This window comes from Moschus berezovskii, chromosome 23, assembly GCF_049115385.1.
Source record: "Moschus berezovskii isolate FMDL1 chromosome 23, NW_MosBer_1.0, whole genome shotgun sequence".
NCBI classification, from domain to species: Eukaryota; Metazoa; Chordata; class Mammalia; order Artiodactyla; family Moschidae; genus Moschus; species Moschus berezovskii.
The window spans coordinates 44,420,488-44,435,951 of record NC_142482.1 but is presented as its reverse complement, the minus strand read 5'-3'; the positions used below and the strand labels follow the sequence as shown (position 1 = coordinate 44,435,951).

Below are 15,464 nucleotides of genomic sequence, written 5' to 3'. Positions count from 1 at the left end.
CATGAAAATTTTCTGAAATTCAGATATCAGTGTCCATAACTCTTTGCGATCCCATGGACTGTAGTCCGCCAGGCTCCTCTGTCCATGGAATTCTCCAGGCAGTACTGGAGTGGATAGCCATTCCCTTCTCCAGCGGATCTTCCAACCCAGGGATCGAACCTGGGCCTCCTGCACTGCAGGAGGTTCATTACCATCTGACCCACCAGGGAAGCCGCAAATAAAATGTTATTGGAGCCCAGCCATGCCCATTCATTTACCATATGATCTGTGGCTACCTTTTAGGCAGAGTTGAGTATTTGTACCACAGACAGTTTTTTACAGAAATAGTTTGCCAACCTCTGATCTAAACCAAGAGAAAGATATTCACTTTCCCCAGTTTATGAGGCATTATTTCATTTTACTGAACATCTACTGTGCAAAAAGTACTCTTCCAGGCCTTGCTCCAGTGAATTCTCACCAAGAATTTTCCAGCAATCGTCACATAACTCATATGAAATCACCCAGCTAACGGGAGTCTGTTGGCCTTGAGAAAACACTTCTCAGTTTACTTTCCCCAGCTATGCAGGGATTCTCATTTTAAACCTCCTCTGTACCTGTTATCTTTATCCATTTGAGTAGCTTTTAAATATAATTTTATGTCAACTGTTGGCTCATCTACCTTTAATTTTTATGGAAAGGCTTAGTGAAAGATCAGAAGCACAATGCAGATAAATCTGTTTTGTTGTAAACTTAGATCATTAACTTTAAACTGTGCCACATGACTGCCTTCTCTGCAGGCTGAAGCCTAGGACTTTGATTATTCATATGTGGCTATGATAGATAGCATTTTACTTGAATAATATTTATGCTGTGTGTTTTTTTTTCAATGCTGTATTTTGTGGGATAAAACTTGGGGATAAGTGTAGTTGGAACTGTGAAAACATTTTGTTTTTAAAAAACGTACACATAGTTCACTTTCCAGTTTTTGATAACTGTGTATGTGTGTCAATGCAGCAGAATTGTCCGTGTGTGACTAATAAAGGTTGAATTAACAGAATTTCCTGTTTTAAGTGAAGGTTTCTGGTTTGTGGGATTTTTCTTGCCAGTTCATCATTTGAGTTTACTTTGGAGATTAAATAGACCAGTTTGGATATGTATGTTCCCCTCAAAATATGACTGCAGGAGTTCAGGACACACCACCCCAAAATGTGCCACTTTGGCATAAGGATTTTTGTGAGCTGAAGACAATTAAGTAGCAGATAAAAGAAAAGCACTCTGTCTTTTGTTACCCCTCTATTTGCCTAAAAGCAGGATGAGTGCTAAGTCGCTTCAGTCATGTCCAACTCTTTGTGACCCCATGAACTGTAGCATGTCAGGCTCCTCTGTCCATGGGATTCTCCAATCAAGAATACTGGAGTGGGTTGCCATGCCCTCCTCCAGGGGATTTTCCTGACGCAGGGATCAAACCCATGTCTCCTGCATTGCAGGTGGATTCTTTACCACTGAGCCACCGGGGAAGCCCCAAAAGCAGGATAAAAATTTACAAAGCTGGCTCCTCTCTATCAAGAGGAAGGGACAAAGGTTAACTCCCAGAGACAACTTCAGGCCCAATCAGCCTGGACTCTAAATAACAAATTTTACCAACTAGCCTTTGGCTCCAACCTTGAAAGCCTACAACTGTTTTCCTCTATTCTGTCATTTCTCCAGAGATTTATTGCTCTTCGTTGAAGATGCCATGTAAGCTGATGCTTTAAGCCACTCTCAGTTATCACTTCTCTCTGAGATATACATGAGAAGTTTATTAAAATGTCTGTTTTTCTCTTGTTAATCTTTTATGGCAATGGTCTCAGCCAAGAACTCAGAAAAGTAGAGGGAAAATTATTTGTCTGCTACATGTATAAACAATGCTCCTTTGATTAGTCCATGAATCTCTTGGGCAGGGAGCCAGCCTATGAAATTTACTACCCTAGCACATTCATACAGGAGGGACTGTAATAGGGAAGAAACTTGTATTCTATTACAAGATAATCAGACTTCCTTGGTAGCTCAGTGGTAAAGAATTTGCCTGTCAATGCAGGAGACATGTGTTCAACCCTTGGGTCAGGAAGATCCCCTGGAGGAGGAAATAGCAATCCTCTCCAGTATTCTTGTCTGGAAAATCTCATGGATGGAGGAGCCTGGTGGGCTACAGTCCATGGGGTCACAAAAGTCAGACAAGAATCAGACACGACTTAGTGACTAAACAATAGCAGCAAGTTAAGCTTAAATTATTCGTAATGGCTCATCTCTGAGAACCCTGCTTCCCAGGTAATGAGCATTAAGCTAAAATACCTTTGTTTAGCTCAGAGGAAATATCCCGACCAGGCCCATCTGTGAATGGCTGTAGGGAGGGAGAAACCTACACACCCTTTCACAGAGGCTGATGGAAACCAGGAAGTGTTGAGTTTACTCTCTCCTCTTTTCGTATAAAAGAAACCTGAATTCTAACTCAAGCAAGATAGTTCTTTGGAGCATGAGCCCACCACATTTTCAGCCTGCTGCCTTTCTGAATAAAATCATTATTTCTTGCCCCAACAACCCGTCTCTCAATTTTTGGCCTATGTACGGAGAGCAGTAGGAGCTTAGACTCTACTGAGTCTAAGGTTCCTGAGACTAAGTACAGGCTTACTGAGTCTAAGCCTGTCCCATGGCTTGTGCTAATTACCTGCTTGCTGAATTAAACTGGAATTTACCTGGTTTGCAGGTGTGGCTGTCTAAGAAAGGAGGATCCTCTGGCTTTCTCACCAGTCTTTCTCCTACGCAGGCCACTGTTATCCATTATGTACTTTTTTCGAAGTTTGGGTTTCTTGGCTACAGAAATGTATGAGGAAGACATTTTCTGAAACCCTGCTATTCAGATAAAATCACTGTTAATTATTTAGACAGCACATCTTATATTTTCATCCAGTGTTCATTTATATTTTCAGTTTTCACGTAGGCCTCACTGAATCCAAGTTACATCAGTAGGCCTTGAACAAAATAAGAAAAAATAGCATTCTTCGGAAAAAAGAACAGCATTCCTGGAAACCCATCTTCCTTTCCGTTCCGTTCCGTCGCTCAGTCGTGTCCGACTCTTTGCGACCCGTGGACTGTAGCCTACCAGGCTTCTCCGTCCATGGGATTCTCCAGGCAAGAATACTGGAGTGGGTTACCGTTTCCTTCTCCAGGGGATCTTCCCGACCCAAGGATCGAACCCGGGTCTCCCGCATTGGAGGCAGACGCTTTAACCTCTGAGCCACCAGGGAAGCCCAACTTCCTTTATCATTCCATTTATTCATGCGTTTCTCTTAATCTGCTTTTGATTTTTAAAATTACTTTGTTACCAGGAAAAATGATCCACTTACCTCTTGTTGACCTGAAACGAACTCCCAGATACTGCTCCAGCAAAGATGGGTTTAGTTCGACAAGCAAAGAACTAAAACATGAGATTGGCAACCATGGCCAGCTGCATCAAGTAAAGTCCCTACACATCAACAGAAGAAAAATGCTTTTATAGGGAGGAAAAGGAAGTTGGGCTTAAAGAGTTCATGGCTTTTCATTGGCTGATTCCTAGCAGGAAAGAGAGGCCTTTCTTCTGTCCAGCTCCACTATCATCACAGGGGGTGAAAGCGCCCTCTTCTGGTTGCCTGTCTAGTGAGGTTTCTGTTTATTTTTTACACTCAGTTTGTGGGTTTTCTCCATGCTTAGTCTAGGCCTTCGCTTGGAAGTGTATTTTCTTCTTCCTACTATTTCTAGCAGTAAATTTTCACCTGTTACAGTTTCTTTGACTCTGACTTAGCTTGCAACAAATTAAAATGCAAACTAATGTGGTTTTCATTTATTGAGCATGGGAAATCTGTCCTGGAAAAAAAAAAATAGGTCATGCTAGGTGTGAATATTGAAAGGCTATATTCTGTTTGTATGTTATTTATAAGTAAGTGGAAGTGGGTTTGGAAATTGGTGGTCTGTAAATCTACCTATAATCCATCCATTTTATCAGCTAACCAGGAAGGAGTGGCCACAATTTAGACCATAGACAACACTGCTGTCCCAGTGGGTTAGTGGGCAAGAGTGATTGTTCAGGTGTTCTGTCAGATTATTTAATTACATTATATCCTTAGGACACAGTCTCTGTTGAAACTACTCATTACTGTTGTAGCACAAAGGAATGAATGCATGTGCCTGTGTTCCAATAAGACTTTGTTTAGGGACACTGACATCATTGGAAGGACTGATGCTGAACCTGAAACTCCAATACTTTGACCACCTGATGCAAAGAACTGACTCATTGGAAAAGACCCTGATGGTGGGAAGATTGAGGGCAGGAGGAGAAGGGGATGACAGAGAATGAGATAGTTGGATGGCATCACCGACTCAACGGACACGAGTCTGAGTGAACGCCAGGAGTTGGTGATGGACAGGGAGGCCTGGCGTGCTGCAGTCCATGGGGTCTCAAAGAGTCGGACACGACTGAATGAGTGAACTGAACTGACATCTGAATTCCATGTGAGTTTCAAGCGTCACAGAAATATGATTTTTCTCACCCATTTAAAAATGTAAAAACCATTGTTAACTCACTGGCTGCACGAAAACAGGTCATGGGCCAGTCTGCTGCCTCCTCTCTGGTAAATCCCTCTACACAGAAGTATAAAGAATGAATATCACCCCAACCCACAGAACGACATGGAGGCATTACAGAGAATGCAGACACCTTTATTCAGATTAGCACATACATTTAATAGTGTTATATTAGAAATGATACCTTGTCAATACATGGGGAAAAGACATTAAAAAAAAAAAAGGTAAAGAAAACCGAGACTTCAGCCAAAGTCCATGATGGTTTGGTCACACACAGAAAAGAACAGTACCGCCCCTCCTCTCTGCCCATAAAGGAGGTGGTGTTGGCATGCCACATGGTATTACTCTGTACCTCACTGCGTCTTTTTCAGCAGGTTCCTTAGTCATACACGTGCTTGACCTCTTAATACTGTGGGTTTGAATGCTCCGCCATTGATTTTTTTAGCCAGCAGCTAATACTCTGGTCATCTTGTGAGTCCTACCACTGGCCTCTCCCACATTCTTGGGCCCTGCTTTGCTAACCTAAGCTCCTGCAGAGTTTCATCTTCCCAAGACCCTTAATGCAAAGTGCACAAGTGAGAAATGCTGGCTGCATTCCACCTCACGCTTGGCTCCTCTGATGAGTGGGATCACAAGAGACGACTCACTTTCCGATCACTGGTGTGGTGTTTACGTTTGATCCACCATAGATTCAAGATCCATCGGTGGTAGAAGGATCAGACCGGCTGGACTGGAGACAGGGTCAGAAAGGGAGCAGTGGTAGAAGCAGTGCTCAGCCACCCAGAGGGGCAGCCTCGGGTATGATCCCACAGAAAACATGAAGTCTTCTCCCCCTTTGCCTTCTGCTCCCTTCACAGAGGGAATTCTTGGTCCTAGGAACCAGACTTCCAAGTGGTCCAAAAGACCCATCAGAATTTGTCCTCCAATAACTGGGCATGGGAGTCCTTTGTGTATAGGGGAGGAGGGTGGAAGGCATGGGCCTTGCAGCTTACAAAATCTGTACTCTATTCCTATATCCACCACTGACTGCCCGTGACCACGAGCAAGTTACTTAAACTCTGGGCCTTTATTATGTTCAGTATGAGAATAACAGCTACCTTTCCAGCTTGATTGTAAGGATCAATAGAGTAGGTGAAATACATGTATTATGTACATAGCACTTAACACATGATCACGCCTTCTCCATCACTGCGCTCTGCCGACATATTTAGGCTGCCATCCTCTGTGCCAGAAACTTCCAGTTGCGCACAAAAATAATATAACTGGCCACTGGGTAGGGCAGATTTTAAGTTTATGAAGCTAAATATTTATGTAGAAAGCATCACATTTTCCTTCTAACACCATCAATAAGACTGAACTGGCTGACTAGACAGAAAGTGCAGACATAAAGAAATGCTTAAAGATAAAAATCATACCTGTATGCTTTTTACTTTTGCCACTTCCCGGAAAACAGAATAATTAAAAACAAGATGGTCTCAAGGGGATGGATATTAGCAACGAGAACAACAGCACCGGAAAGCTTCGTTTTTTTTCAGTGGCCCATGGGAACTGTTTTCTCTGTTGTCCTGTCCTGATGATTTAAACCTGATGGTTTAATGGCCTTGCTTCTCCACTTAATCATAGCAAAGCAATCCCAGTTTCCCTCTCCTGTGTCAAAAGCTTGTGCAACAGAATATTGCTTAAATGTGGTCATGCTTGATGCCACAGCCCTGGTTCTGTCTGCGACAGGCCCCATCTCTCATGCTGATCTCTTCACAAAGAATGCCAAGGGCACCGCCCAGGCCATCAGCCTCAGGACCACAGCGGACGGCAAAGGATCAGCAGCCAGCTGAGTTCTCAGGCTACAGCTCACTGTAGTTCCTTGCTCTAGGATGCAGCTTTGTGGTTAGAGATGCTTTAATTTTTTCCATACATTTAAAATAAGCTATTTAGTAGAAAATGGCAGAATAAATATAGTTTTAAACAAATTAAGTGGATATCTATGTCAAGTTACTAGGCAGAGTAACTACAGGGGCCAAGTATCAGAAGCATACCATTCTCATTAAGAGTGGTGGTATTTCAGAGTTTGGGAATACACTCAGCCCTCCCCCTTACCACTTCTGCGGACACGGGGCCCACCTCCCTGACTATGTATATTACAAAGTTGCTGAGTCTTTATTCCTACCGGTGGGTCCAAACGCATGGCCTATTGCACATGATAAACCGCTAATGAGTTACTAATCACTTTTCTTGTGTTTCCTATAAAGTGAAGCTGAGAGAGGCCTCAGCAATAGTTTGTTTTTCTCGGAGAAATAAAAGGTAAAACCTGTTAAAATGTTATCTTCGATTTTCAACCCACAAGTCAGCAAAGCCCACCTCCTTCTGTTGCTTCTGGTCCTCAGAATACAGTTCTTACTGAGCTCTCAAACTTCCTAGAGCTACTCGCTAGAAACAGCACAGAAATGGTGGTTGGCTGTCTCGAAGCAGCAAAAACCGGAGACCTCAGCTCTGTATATGTGTCTCTTTGGCACAGGAAACTGGCTGGACAGATGACAACCCACACCGCAGATAAATCAGCTGAATACACACAGACCTCAGGCTCCGAGGCTCCTATGACAGAAACCATACTGGGAAAGTCATCTTTAAAGGCAATTACTGCTCCTAAGAGAAGTCAGTCCTCTGCATCCGTACTGAACTCGCCTTCCCCAGGGGTCTGCAGACAGAAACAGATTCATCTTTTTCTTAACATAGGAATATAACGCTGTGTTAGCTACAAAAACACAGAGCTCTTTGAAGCATATACCTTAGTGTCTTACCCCACCTTTATTCCTACTAACAAGCATCTCAGTGAAAAGAGCGTTGTTTTCATTCGATACATTCATTTGTGTATCGAAAACCCCAAGAAGACAGGTCTTTTCAATTATGGGGACACACCTCCAGCCCAGTGTGAAAGGACGGGAACATGCTATTCTAACAAGAGTGAGTTTTGTCTGTAACTCCCACAGACTCTCCGGGATTAAAGGATTCCTGTAGGCGTCCTGTTTCACAACCAACTGCTCCATTATCTGTCCTTTAAGCAATAGCTGAAGGAAGCTCCGTTTCTGATGGATCCGTTCATGGAAACCTTCGGATTCCCTCGCTCCATCCTCTCTCGGCTGAAGATTGTATCCTGGTCGCTGTCAAACTCGGACTCGGACACCATCAGGCTGGAGTTGTGCTCTGTGCTTCGGTGCTTGATACCTAGGGAGAAGCGGACAGACGCCTCTGGAGGGGAGTGGTATCCTCCCTCTCCGCCATCCATCATTCTGGTCCCGTGCACCGAGCCCTGCACTCTGCACCTGCAAAGCCATCACTTATGAGGCAGCAGGCACTTGCAGTTCCCCAGTGGGTGTTAAAAGGGGTGTTAAAAGCCCAAGCTTCATCACTTATCAGCTGCATTCTTACAGGGTGACTCTCAGATGCTGAAATTACACATTGGCAAGGCACTGGGAAACTGTCTTGGAGACCTACCATATTTGGGCCTCAGCTCCATTCTTTCCTGGTCATCCATGTTGTCCAGGATGGTGTACTTTGTTTTCTTCCTTATTTTAGTCCTTTTTCGTCTGAAAAGGACAAAGAAAAAGGTCAACTCAGATTCTCAGAGAGGCAGGTGGGATCCAGGATTTAAAACATGTGGAGGACACAAAAGGAAATGCTTTGCCTTTAGAATGCCTTTAGAATTACATTTTATTAATTTGCATCTTTTATTAATGATATGTGGGGCTTCCCTGGTGGCTCAGATGGCAAAGAATCTGTCTGCAATGTGGGAGACCCAGGTTTGAGCCCTGAGTTGGAAAGATCCCCTGGACAAGAGAATAGTAACCCACTCCAGTATTCTTGCCTGGAGAATTCCATGGACAGAGGAGCCCGGAGGACACGACTGAGTGTCTGACACACGAAAAATCTTCTTTATTAATGATGTGTGTCACAGCCCAATCTGGGTTTGGTGAGTCTGAGATACATCATGTACCTTTTTTTTTTTTAAACTTTTTATTTGATATTGTTGTTATTTAGTTGCAAAGTCGTGTCCAACTCTTTTGTGACCCCATGGACTGTAGCTGTCCAGGCTCCTCTGTCCATGGATTTCTCCAGGCAAGAATACTGGAGTGGGTTGCCATTTCCTTCTCCAGGGGATCTTCCTGACCCAGGGACTGAGCCTGCATCTGCATCTCCTGGATTCTTTACCACTGACCCAGCCAATAATTTTGTGATAGTTTCAGGTGAATAGTGAAGGGATTCAGCCATACATACACATGTATCCATTCTCTCCTAAACTCCCCTCCTATCCAGGCTACCATATAACACTGAGCAGAGTTCCATGTGCTGTCCAGTAGGACCTTGCTGGTTATCCATTTTAAATACAGCAGTGTGTGCATGTCCATCCCAAAGTCCCTAACAATCTCTTCCCCCTCATCCTTCCCCCCAAACATAAGTCTGTTCTCTAAGTCTGTGAGTCTCTTTCTTAATGATGCCATGCATCCTGAAGAAACACATGTCAGAGCAGCACTGCAGTTATCACCTAACTGCAGCCTCTCACCTAAGCCTCAAACTGAGGTGCAGGGACCTTTCCAGCAACCCTGTGTGTTGGTCCAGCAAGCTTTTCTCCATGAGGAATTCCTCAGAAAAACCTGGATGAACAAGCTTCCACCTGAACCTATACTACCCTGGGATGTGCAAACATGCAAGAATGACAAGATGACATAACTAGCAATCAGAAAAAAAATCAACAGAAATAATAAATTCTTCCAAAGGAATAAACAATAACTCAATCTTTCATTTTTTCACAACACATCAAGACACCCAAGCTGATCCTATGGACTTCATCCTATGCTTTAGAGGATAATTTGAAAATACACATCAACACTATGGTAAGATTCATAGAGAACAAACAAAGGCAACATTCTGAGAACTTGGTGATTAAGAGCATGGGCTTCCAACTCTGGGTTTACTAGCTGGGTGACTGTGAGGCCATTTTGTTGTCATCTCTTTGACTGCATGTTCCCACCTGTAAAATGGGAATAAGAATAGTTCCTTTCTCATATGATTGATGGGAAAACTCAGTAAGATCACACACAGAAAGCACTTAGAAGCATTCATTATAACGGCAAGCACTTAATAAATGCTCAGTCACTCTTATCATCATCATCATCTACCTGATACAAATGTCACAAAGGTGCAGAATTTTGAAAGCCACGCACAGTAGGGTAACCTTCATCCCAGATGGTTCTGGGGAAATGTAATGGGACAGAGGCCGCTAAGTACTTCTGCCTATGCACTTGTTCCCTGGTCTTACCTTTGGAAAAGTAATCACAAAGAAAACTCCAAAAATTGATAAGTGATCTCTGAAAAATAACTATTATTATGGTATACCATTATGTTCTGTTTATCAAATCTTCTTCGGAGAGCATTCATAGAGTTCCATGCAGGAAAGTGGACCTAATGCTGCCTTCTAAGGACTTGAGTAATCATTATTCTTATGAATGTCCTCACAGAGGGCAGGGCATGGGGTTCTGGAAGGTTCAGACCATAAGGTAAGTCCGGGGCTCCTCAGCGGTCAGCTTCATGGGGAAAAAAAAAAAAGAAGGAAAAACCTAAAGCAAAACTTTTCTTTGATGATGGTGCCACTTCACTTAAAGTTTTGCATTTAGGAAAAAGAATTCAGGTAGATTTGTTGCTTCACAAATGCAAACTAATGAAAACCTACCGTTTGGATTAGTATATTCTAGAACTCCTTTCTCTACTGAGAGTGGATTAGGCCACTTAGGTAGTGTTCTAGTGATGTGAGACTGATAAAAAGAGGACTAGATTTGATACAGAAGCATGGAATCTTCTAGAAAATATGACAGCTGCAATGAAAAAAAGCTGCCTCTAGTATCAGTCCATTTAACTAGTAGGCACACAAGCCCTGTGGGGGAGAATGTATTATGTGGTTTTAAAGTTGAGTCTCTCTTCATAAAAAGAGGGACTGTCAAAAGTTGAGCCGTTTCACAAACCCAAGCAACAGCCCTTAAACCTATCATATCACCTTTAATGTTGTGTCTTTATTTTCAGAGAAATAAATAACCATGCCAGGTACCTCTTACAGCAGCAGATGCAAAGCCACGTTAAACCCCCTGTCAGCACAATGAGAGCGAGAGCCAGTATTGTCACATAAAATACGCTCCACTCTGAAAAACAGGAAAACCAGAGCGGACATGTTACACACCCTTTGCAAAACAGCTTTATTTCAATAACTCTCAATGAATATTTCTGAACCCTTACAAGCAAAGGCCATCTGCGGTGTTGTGACCACCTCACCAGGCTGGCTGCAGGGCCTGGTACAATACTAACAAATCAAGAACAACCTAAAACCATCCTACATTTGTCGAACTGGTTCAGAAGAAACTGAAAAAAATAAATCCATCAATTAAGAAGGCTTCTTAAACACCCATGTAAGGCACACCAAAACATTCATTCCAGAAACACAGAACCTCAAAACTGGTTCTGGTCTGGTTTCAATAAAGCAAATAAGGTGTTTATTTGTATGGCTGCCTGAGACATGAAAATACTTATCATAGAGCCCGACAGTCATTCAGAAATGATTTCATCTTCACTTCACTTCTTCCACATTCTTACAAAAATCGTGTAAAAAGCTTTGCAACAACCCAGGGAGAGAGAAATCAATGGAGCAAAGACACAAGGTTTAACTCCATTAAGTGTTACAACACTACTTGGAATAATGATTCAAGGGCTGGTTATTTTCAAATTTTTAAGAAGTAGAAACAGGAACATAATTTGGCAGGGAGCTCGTCCTAATTTTTCTGCCAATTATGTCCTAATGGCAACCCACTCCAGTGTTCTTGCCTGGAGAATCCCAGGGACGGGGGAGCCTGGTGGGCTTCCATCTATGGGGTCACATAGAGTTGGACACGACTGAAGTGACTTAGCAGCAGCAGCATTCCCAAGAAGGCAAAATGACTCTTAGAAACAGACTGGCATTAAAACACAGTTTCCTCCTCAGAATAAACTGAGGCGGTGGCTCAGGCAGATGCTAGCTGAGATGGTGGCTCCAATGTTTGGAGTCTGCTTGGGCAGACAGCCTGGTGAGTGGGTCAACTTTCTTGCTCATCTGATTCCAGCCAGGTCGACAACATGGGCCATTTCACCAGAAGGTCACACCCAGTTCAAGCCACAGCAGGTACAGTCTGGACATGGGGTCCATGTAGCCCAAAGCAACCTTCTCAGCAATAGTTAGCTACATCTGCTCTGCTGAGGTGAATTTCCTCAGCAGGAAGTTTTAAGGAAAAGTCTTAAACACACCTCCAAGGTGAATTGTGGGAATATCTTGACCCATCACCACATGAGCTGGTTCAATGGGCTTTGGGTGAGAAAAGTATTGAATTTACAGCTGTACAGTCAGGCAGTTATTTCTGACAGTTCAGAATGATTTGTCTGAAGCTTCCTCACCCGGAGCCACCCACCACACCAGGACTCACCACAGTTGCTTTCCCCATCCCGGATATAACGCTGGATCAGGTTCTCCATCCACAGCTGGGAGCAAATACAGCGCTTTGTGATGGGGTCACAGTGACCATGGCCAGAACACTTCAGAAGGCACCCTGCAAGGAGGCGAGTGAGGCAGAGGTCATCATGGAGCAAAGGAGGCTCCCTGGCTTCAGCTCTGTCTTTTTCTTCCATAGACCCTGAAGAGAGGCACCTTGTTGAGTCAAGCGCCTCTTACTGTATGGACAGTGGTCCAGGGATGGACTCTCATACTCACAATCTCATCAGGAGGTGAATGGCAGAAACATGTCAACACCTGTACGGTGAAACAAAAGCCTTAAACATGTAGCAGAAATGCAGGACCCTCTGGCCCAAGAATGATAAACGCTAATGACTTCTCCAGTGAAAATGACTGGGGATGCACACAAAGATTGATCTACGTTGTGTATGTGTGTGCTCAGTCACTCAGTCATGTCTGACTCTTTGTGACCCCATGGACTGTAGCCCACCAGGCTCCTCTGTCCATGGGGTTCTCCAGGCAAGAATACTAGAATGGGTTGCCATTTCCTTCTCCAGGGGATCTTCCTAACTCAGGGATTGAACTCAGCTCTCCCGTATTGCAGGCAGATTCTTTACCGTCTGAGCCACCAGGGAATACTCTCTCTGTGTCAGTATCCAATTGCTGCTGTAACAAATGATTGCAAACTTGAAGGCTTGAAACAACCTACCTTTATTTAAAAATCAACCTGACAGTCTGCGAGTAGAGAATCGGTTGTATAAATTGTGGAACACATCCAGGATGGAGTACTATGTGACCGTGAATATCTTACTGAGGGATAAATTCTAAGAGATTTGAAAAATGATCATAATATGGTTTGAATTTTAAAGCAGATCTAAAAATATGGATCAAATTATCCTGATTGCATTATATGTGTCTAGAGATGGGGGAACTAGAAGGAAAAACATCAACTTATTAACAAAAGTTATCTTCGAATGGTGGGAATTCTAGACTCTAGAATCTAGAGGATTATTCTAGTTTTTATCTTCTTGTGTATTCCAAATTTCCTCCAATAAACAAAAATTACTTTTGTAGCAAGAAAAAACTTCTTAAAAATTAATTTACTCCACATTACAAAGAAAGTCAACTGTGGTTAGAGACACATCTGCGACAAATTAAATTTTACTATACAAATATCATCATGGTCCCCAGCGTCTACTGAAATGATCCTTTTAACATAATAAGGTATTCATGTCCCTTGGAAGGTGGGGACAGAGACCTGGGATAAAGACTACATTTCCAGCCACACATGGGAATGGATTTGGTACCAGGAAGAGGCAGCAAGCAAGCGGTTAGGAAAAGAGGTCCCACTGGAAGGCACTATAAGCTATCTTAAATTTCCAATGGGCTTCCTTGGTGACTCGGATGGTAAAGGATCCACCTACAATGCAGGAGACCTGGGTTTGATCTCTGGGTTGGGAAGATGCCCTGGAGAAGGGAATGACTACCCATTCCAGTATTCTTGCCTGGAGAATCCTATGGACGGAGGAGTTTGGTGGGCTATAGTCCATGGGATCCCAAAAAGTCAGACATGACTGCGTGACCAACACTTTCACTTTTCCTGGTGGCTCAGCAGTGAAGAATCCACCTGCAATGCAGGGGACACCGGTTCAATCTCTGGGTCAGGAAGATCCACTGGAGAAAGAAATGGCAGCCTACTCCAATATTCTAGCCTGGGAAATCCCATGGACAAGAGCCTGGCGGGCTACAGTCCATGGGGTCGCAAAGAGTCGGACACGACTTAGCGACTAAAGAATAACCAAATTCCCAATAACCTACATAACATCTATTCACAACCGAAGCCACAATGTCCCAGGTCAATCAATTTTTCAGCTGTTAATACTTATCTGTCTTTAACAGCATTCTGACTGTTTGAGTCTGAAATTTCCGACAGTGACCAGTGTATGGGAATACAGTTTGAAAAACGAACCATGAGTTGTTTCTCTCCAGGTTCCCTCAAAGACAAAGCATAGTTGGCAAATGTGTGTTGCAGGAAAACGACTGGAGAAATAAATGCAAAACAAATCCCTGGATGCTAAAGTGAAGCTGTCCACATGTCTCCTCTCTGTGCCAGCAAAATGTAGCCCTGATTAGCAAATCTGATTCTTTTAGAATATTCCCGTAGGAGTTGGCATGGAGAAATTAGAAAGATAATTAAATACTGAACTTTATTTCCACCTAACTCAAAAAAGACTATGAGACCTGGCTATAGTCCTCCCATATTGGAACCAAATCATATTTCACCTCCTCCAAGAAATCTTTTCCTTTAATCTGGGTAGTTATTTATGTTTCTGTACTATTACCATTGCATTTAATTGGGTGGCATGTCTACTGCATAGTGTTTAGGGTTAGTAACTCAGTCATATCCAACTCTGGGACCCCATGGACTATAGCCCATCAGGTTCCTCTGTCCATGGGATTCTCCAGGCAAGAATACAACTGGGTAGCCATTCCCTTCTCCAGGGGGGTCTTCCCGACCCAGGGATTGAACACAGGTCTCCTGGATTCCAGGCAGATTCTTTACCACTGAGTCACCTGGGAAGCCTTATGTCTAGTCCAGGGGAATCCAATTCTGAATATACAACAATTATATATTTACATTACTTGACCTCTAAAAATAAAGATATTTCTGATGGGGGCATACCTGCTGTGTCAATCCTCAAGACTTTGAAAAGCAAGAAATCAGCCTTTTCCTTTGAGAGCCGCCTGTGTAGATTTCGGGCCACTTCGGCAGCTTTGAGGACCTTGAAAGGTGGCCCAGTCTGTACATAAAACACAATCACGGTGCTGCAGGGGAGACAGAAAGGGGCCAGCCACATGGTTAGCCAGTGACCAGCGTGACATATCCACTGCAGCCATCAGACCTGTGGGGCCGAGAAGGCAGACGGCCACAGCTCTGCAGCCTGGCAAGGACATAGGTGTATCCTGGGGGCCAAGGAGCTGATTGGCTTCTATTCACAAATCAAGGCTCTTTGGTCCCAGAATTCAACTGATGAGGGGCAGGTCTTCAGATAAATGGAGCGATGTGTGAGTGCATGCATGCTAAGTCACTCAGTCATGTCTGATTCTATGACCCCATGAATTGTAGCCTGCCAGGCTCCTCTGTCCATGGGGATTCTCCTGGCAAGAACACTGGAGTGGGTTGCCATGCCCTTCTCCAGGGCATCTTCCTGACCCAGGGATTGAACCCGCATCTCTTACGTCTCCTGCACTGCAGAGCAATGTTTTCAAACAGATACAACCACACACAGCATGAGAACCTTCAGATGCGTCTTCACTTTTACCTTTTCACTGAGCTATGATATACTTGCAATAAAAGTCACCGTTCTAA

General features: G+C 43.6%; 1 protein-coding gene across 5 annotated transcripts in view; it reads right to left on the bottom strand.

The window, feature by feature from the left end:
- Nucleotides 1-4,251: 4,251 nt before the first annotated feature.
- The window catches only part of KIAA0319 (KIAA0319 ortholog), a 76,905-nt gene continuing 65,692 nt past the window's right edge, over nt 4,252-15,464 (bottom strand). For 4 of the 5 annotated variants that reach the window (XM_055406210.2, XM_055406212.2, XM_055406211.2 and 1 more), the window contains 5 exons: nt 14,778-14,920; nt 12,069-12,191; nt 10,670-10,760; nt 8,065-8,156; nt 4,252-7,794 (listed from right to left, as the gene is read on the bottom strand). In XM_055406210.2, coding sequence (XP_055262185.2) covers nt 7,616-7,794; nt 8,065-8,156; nt 10,670-10,760; nt 12,069-12,191; nt 14,778-14,920 — 628 coding nt within the window. In that variant the 3' untranslated portion in view covers nt 4,252-7,615. Of the gene's footprint in view, nt 7,795-8,064; nt 8,157-10,669; nt 10,761-12,068; nt 12,192-14,777; nt 14,921-15,464 lie in introns of those variants that run through there. The other variant, XR_008683262.2, reaches the window with a different exon arrangement.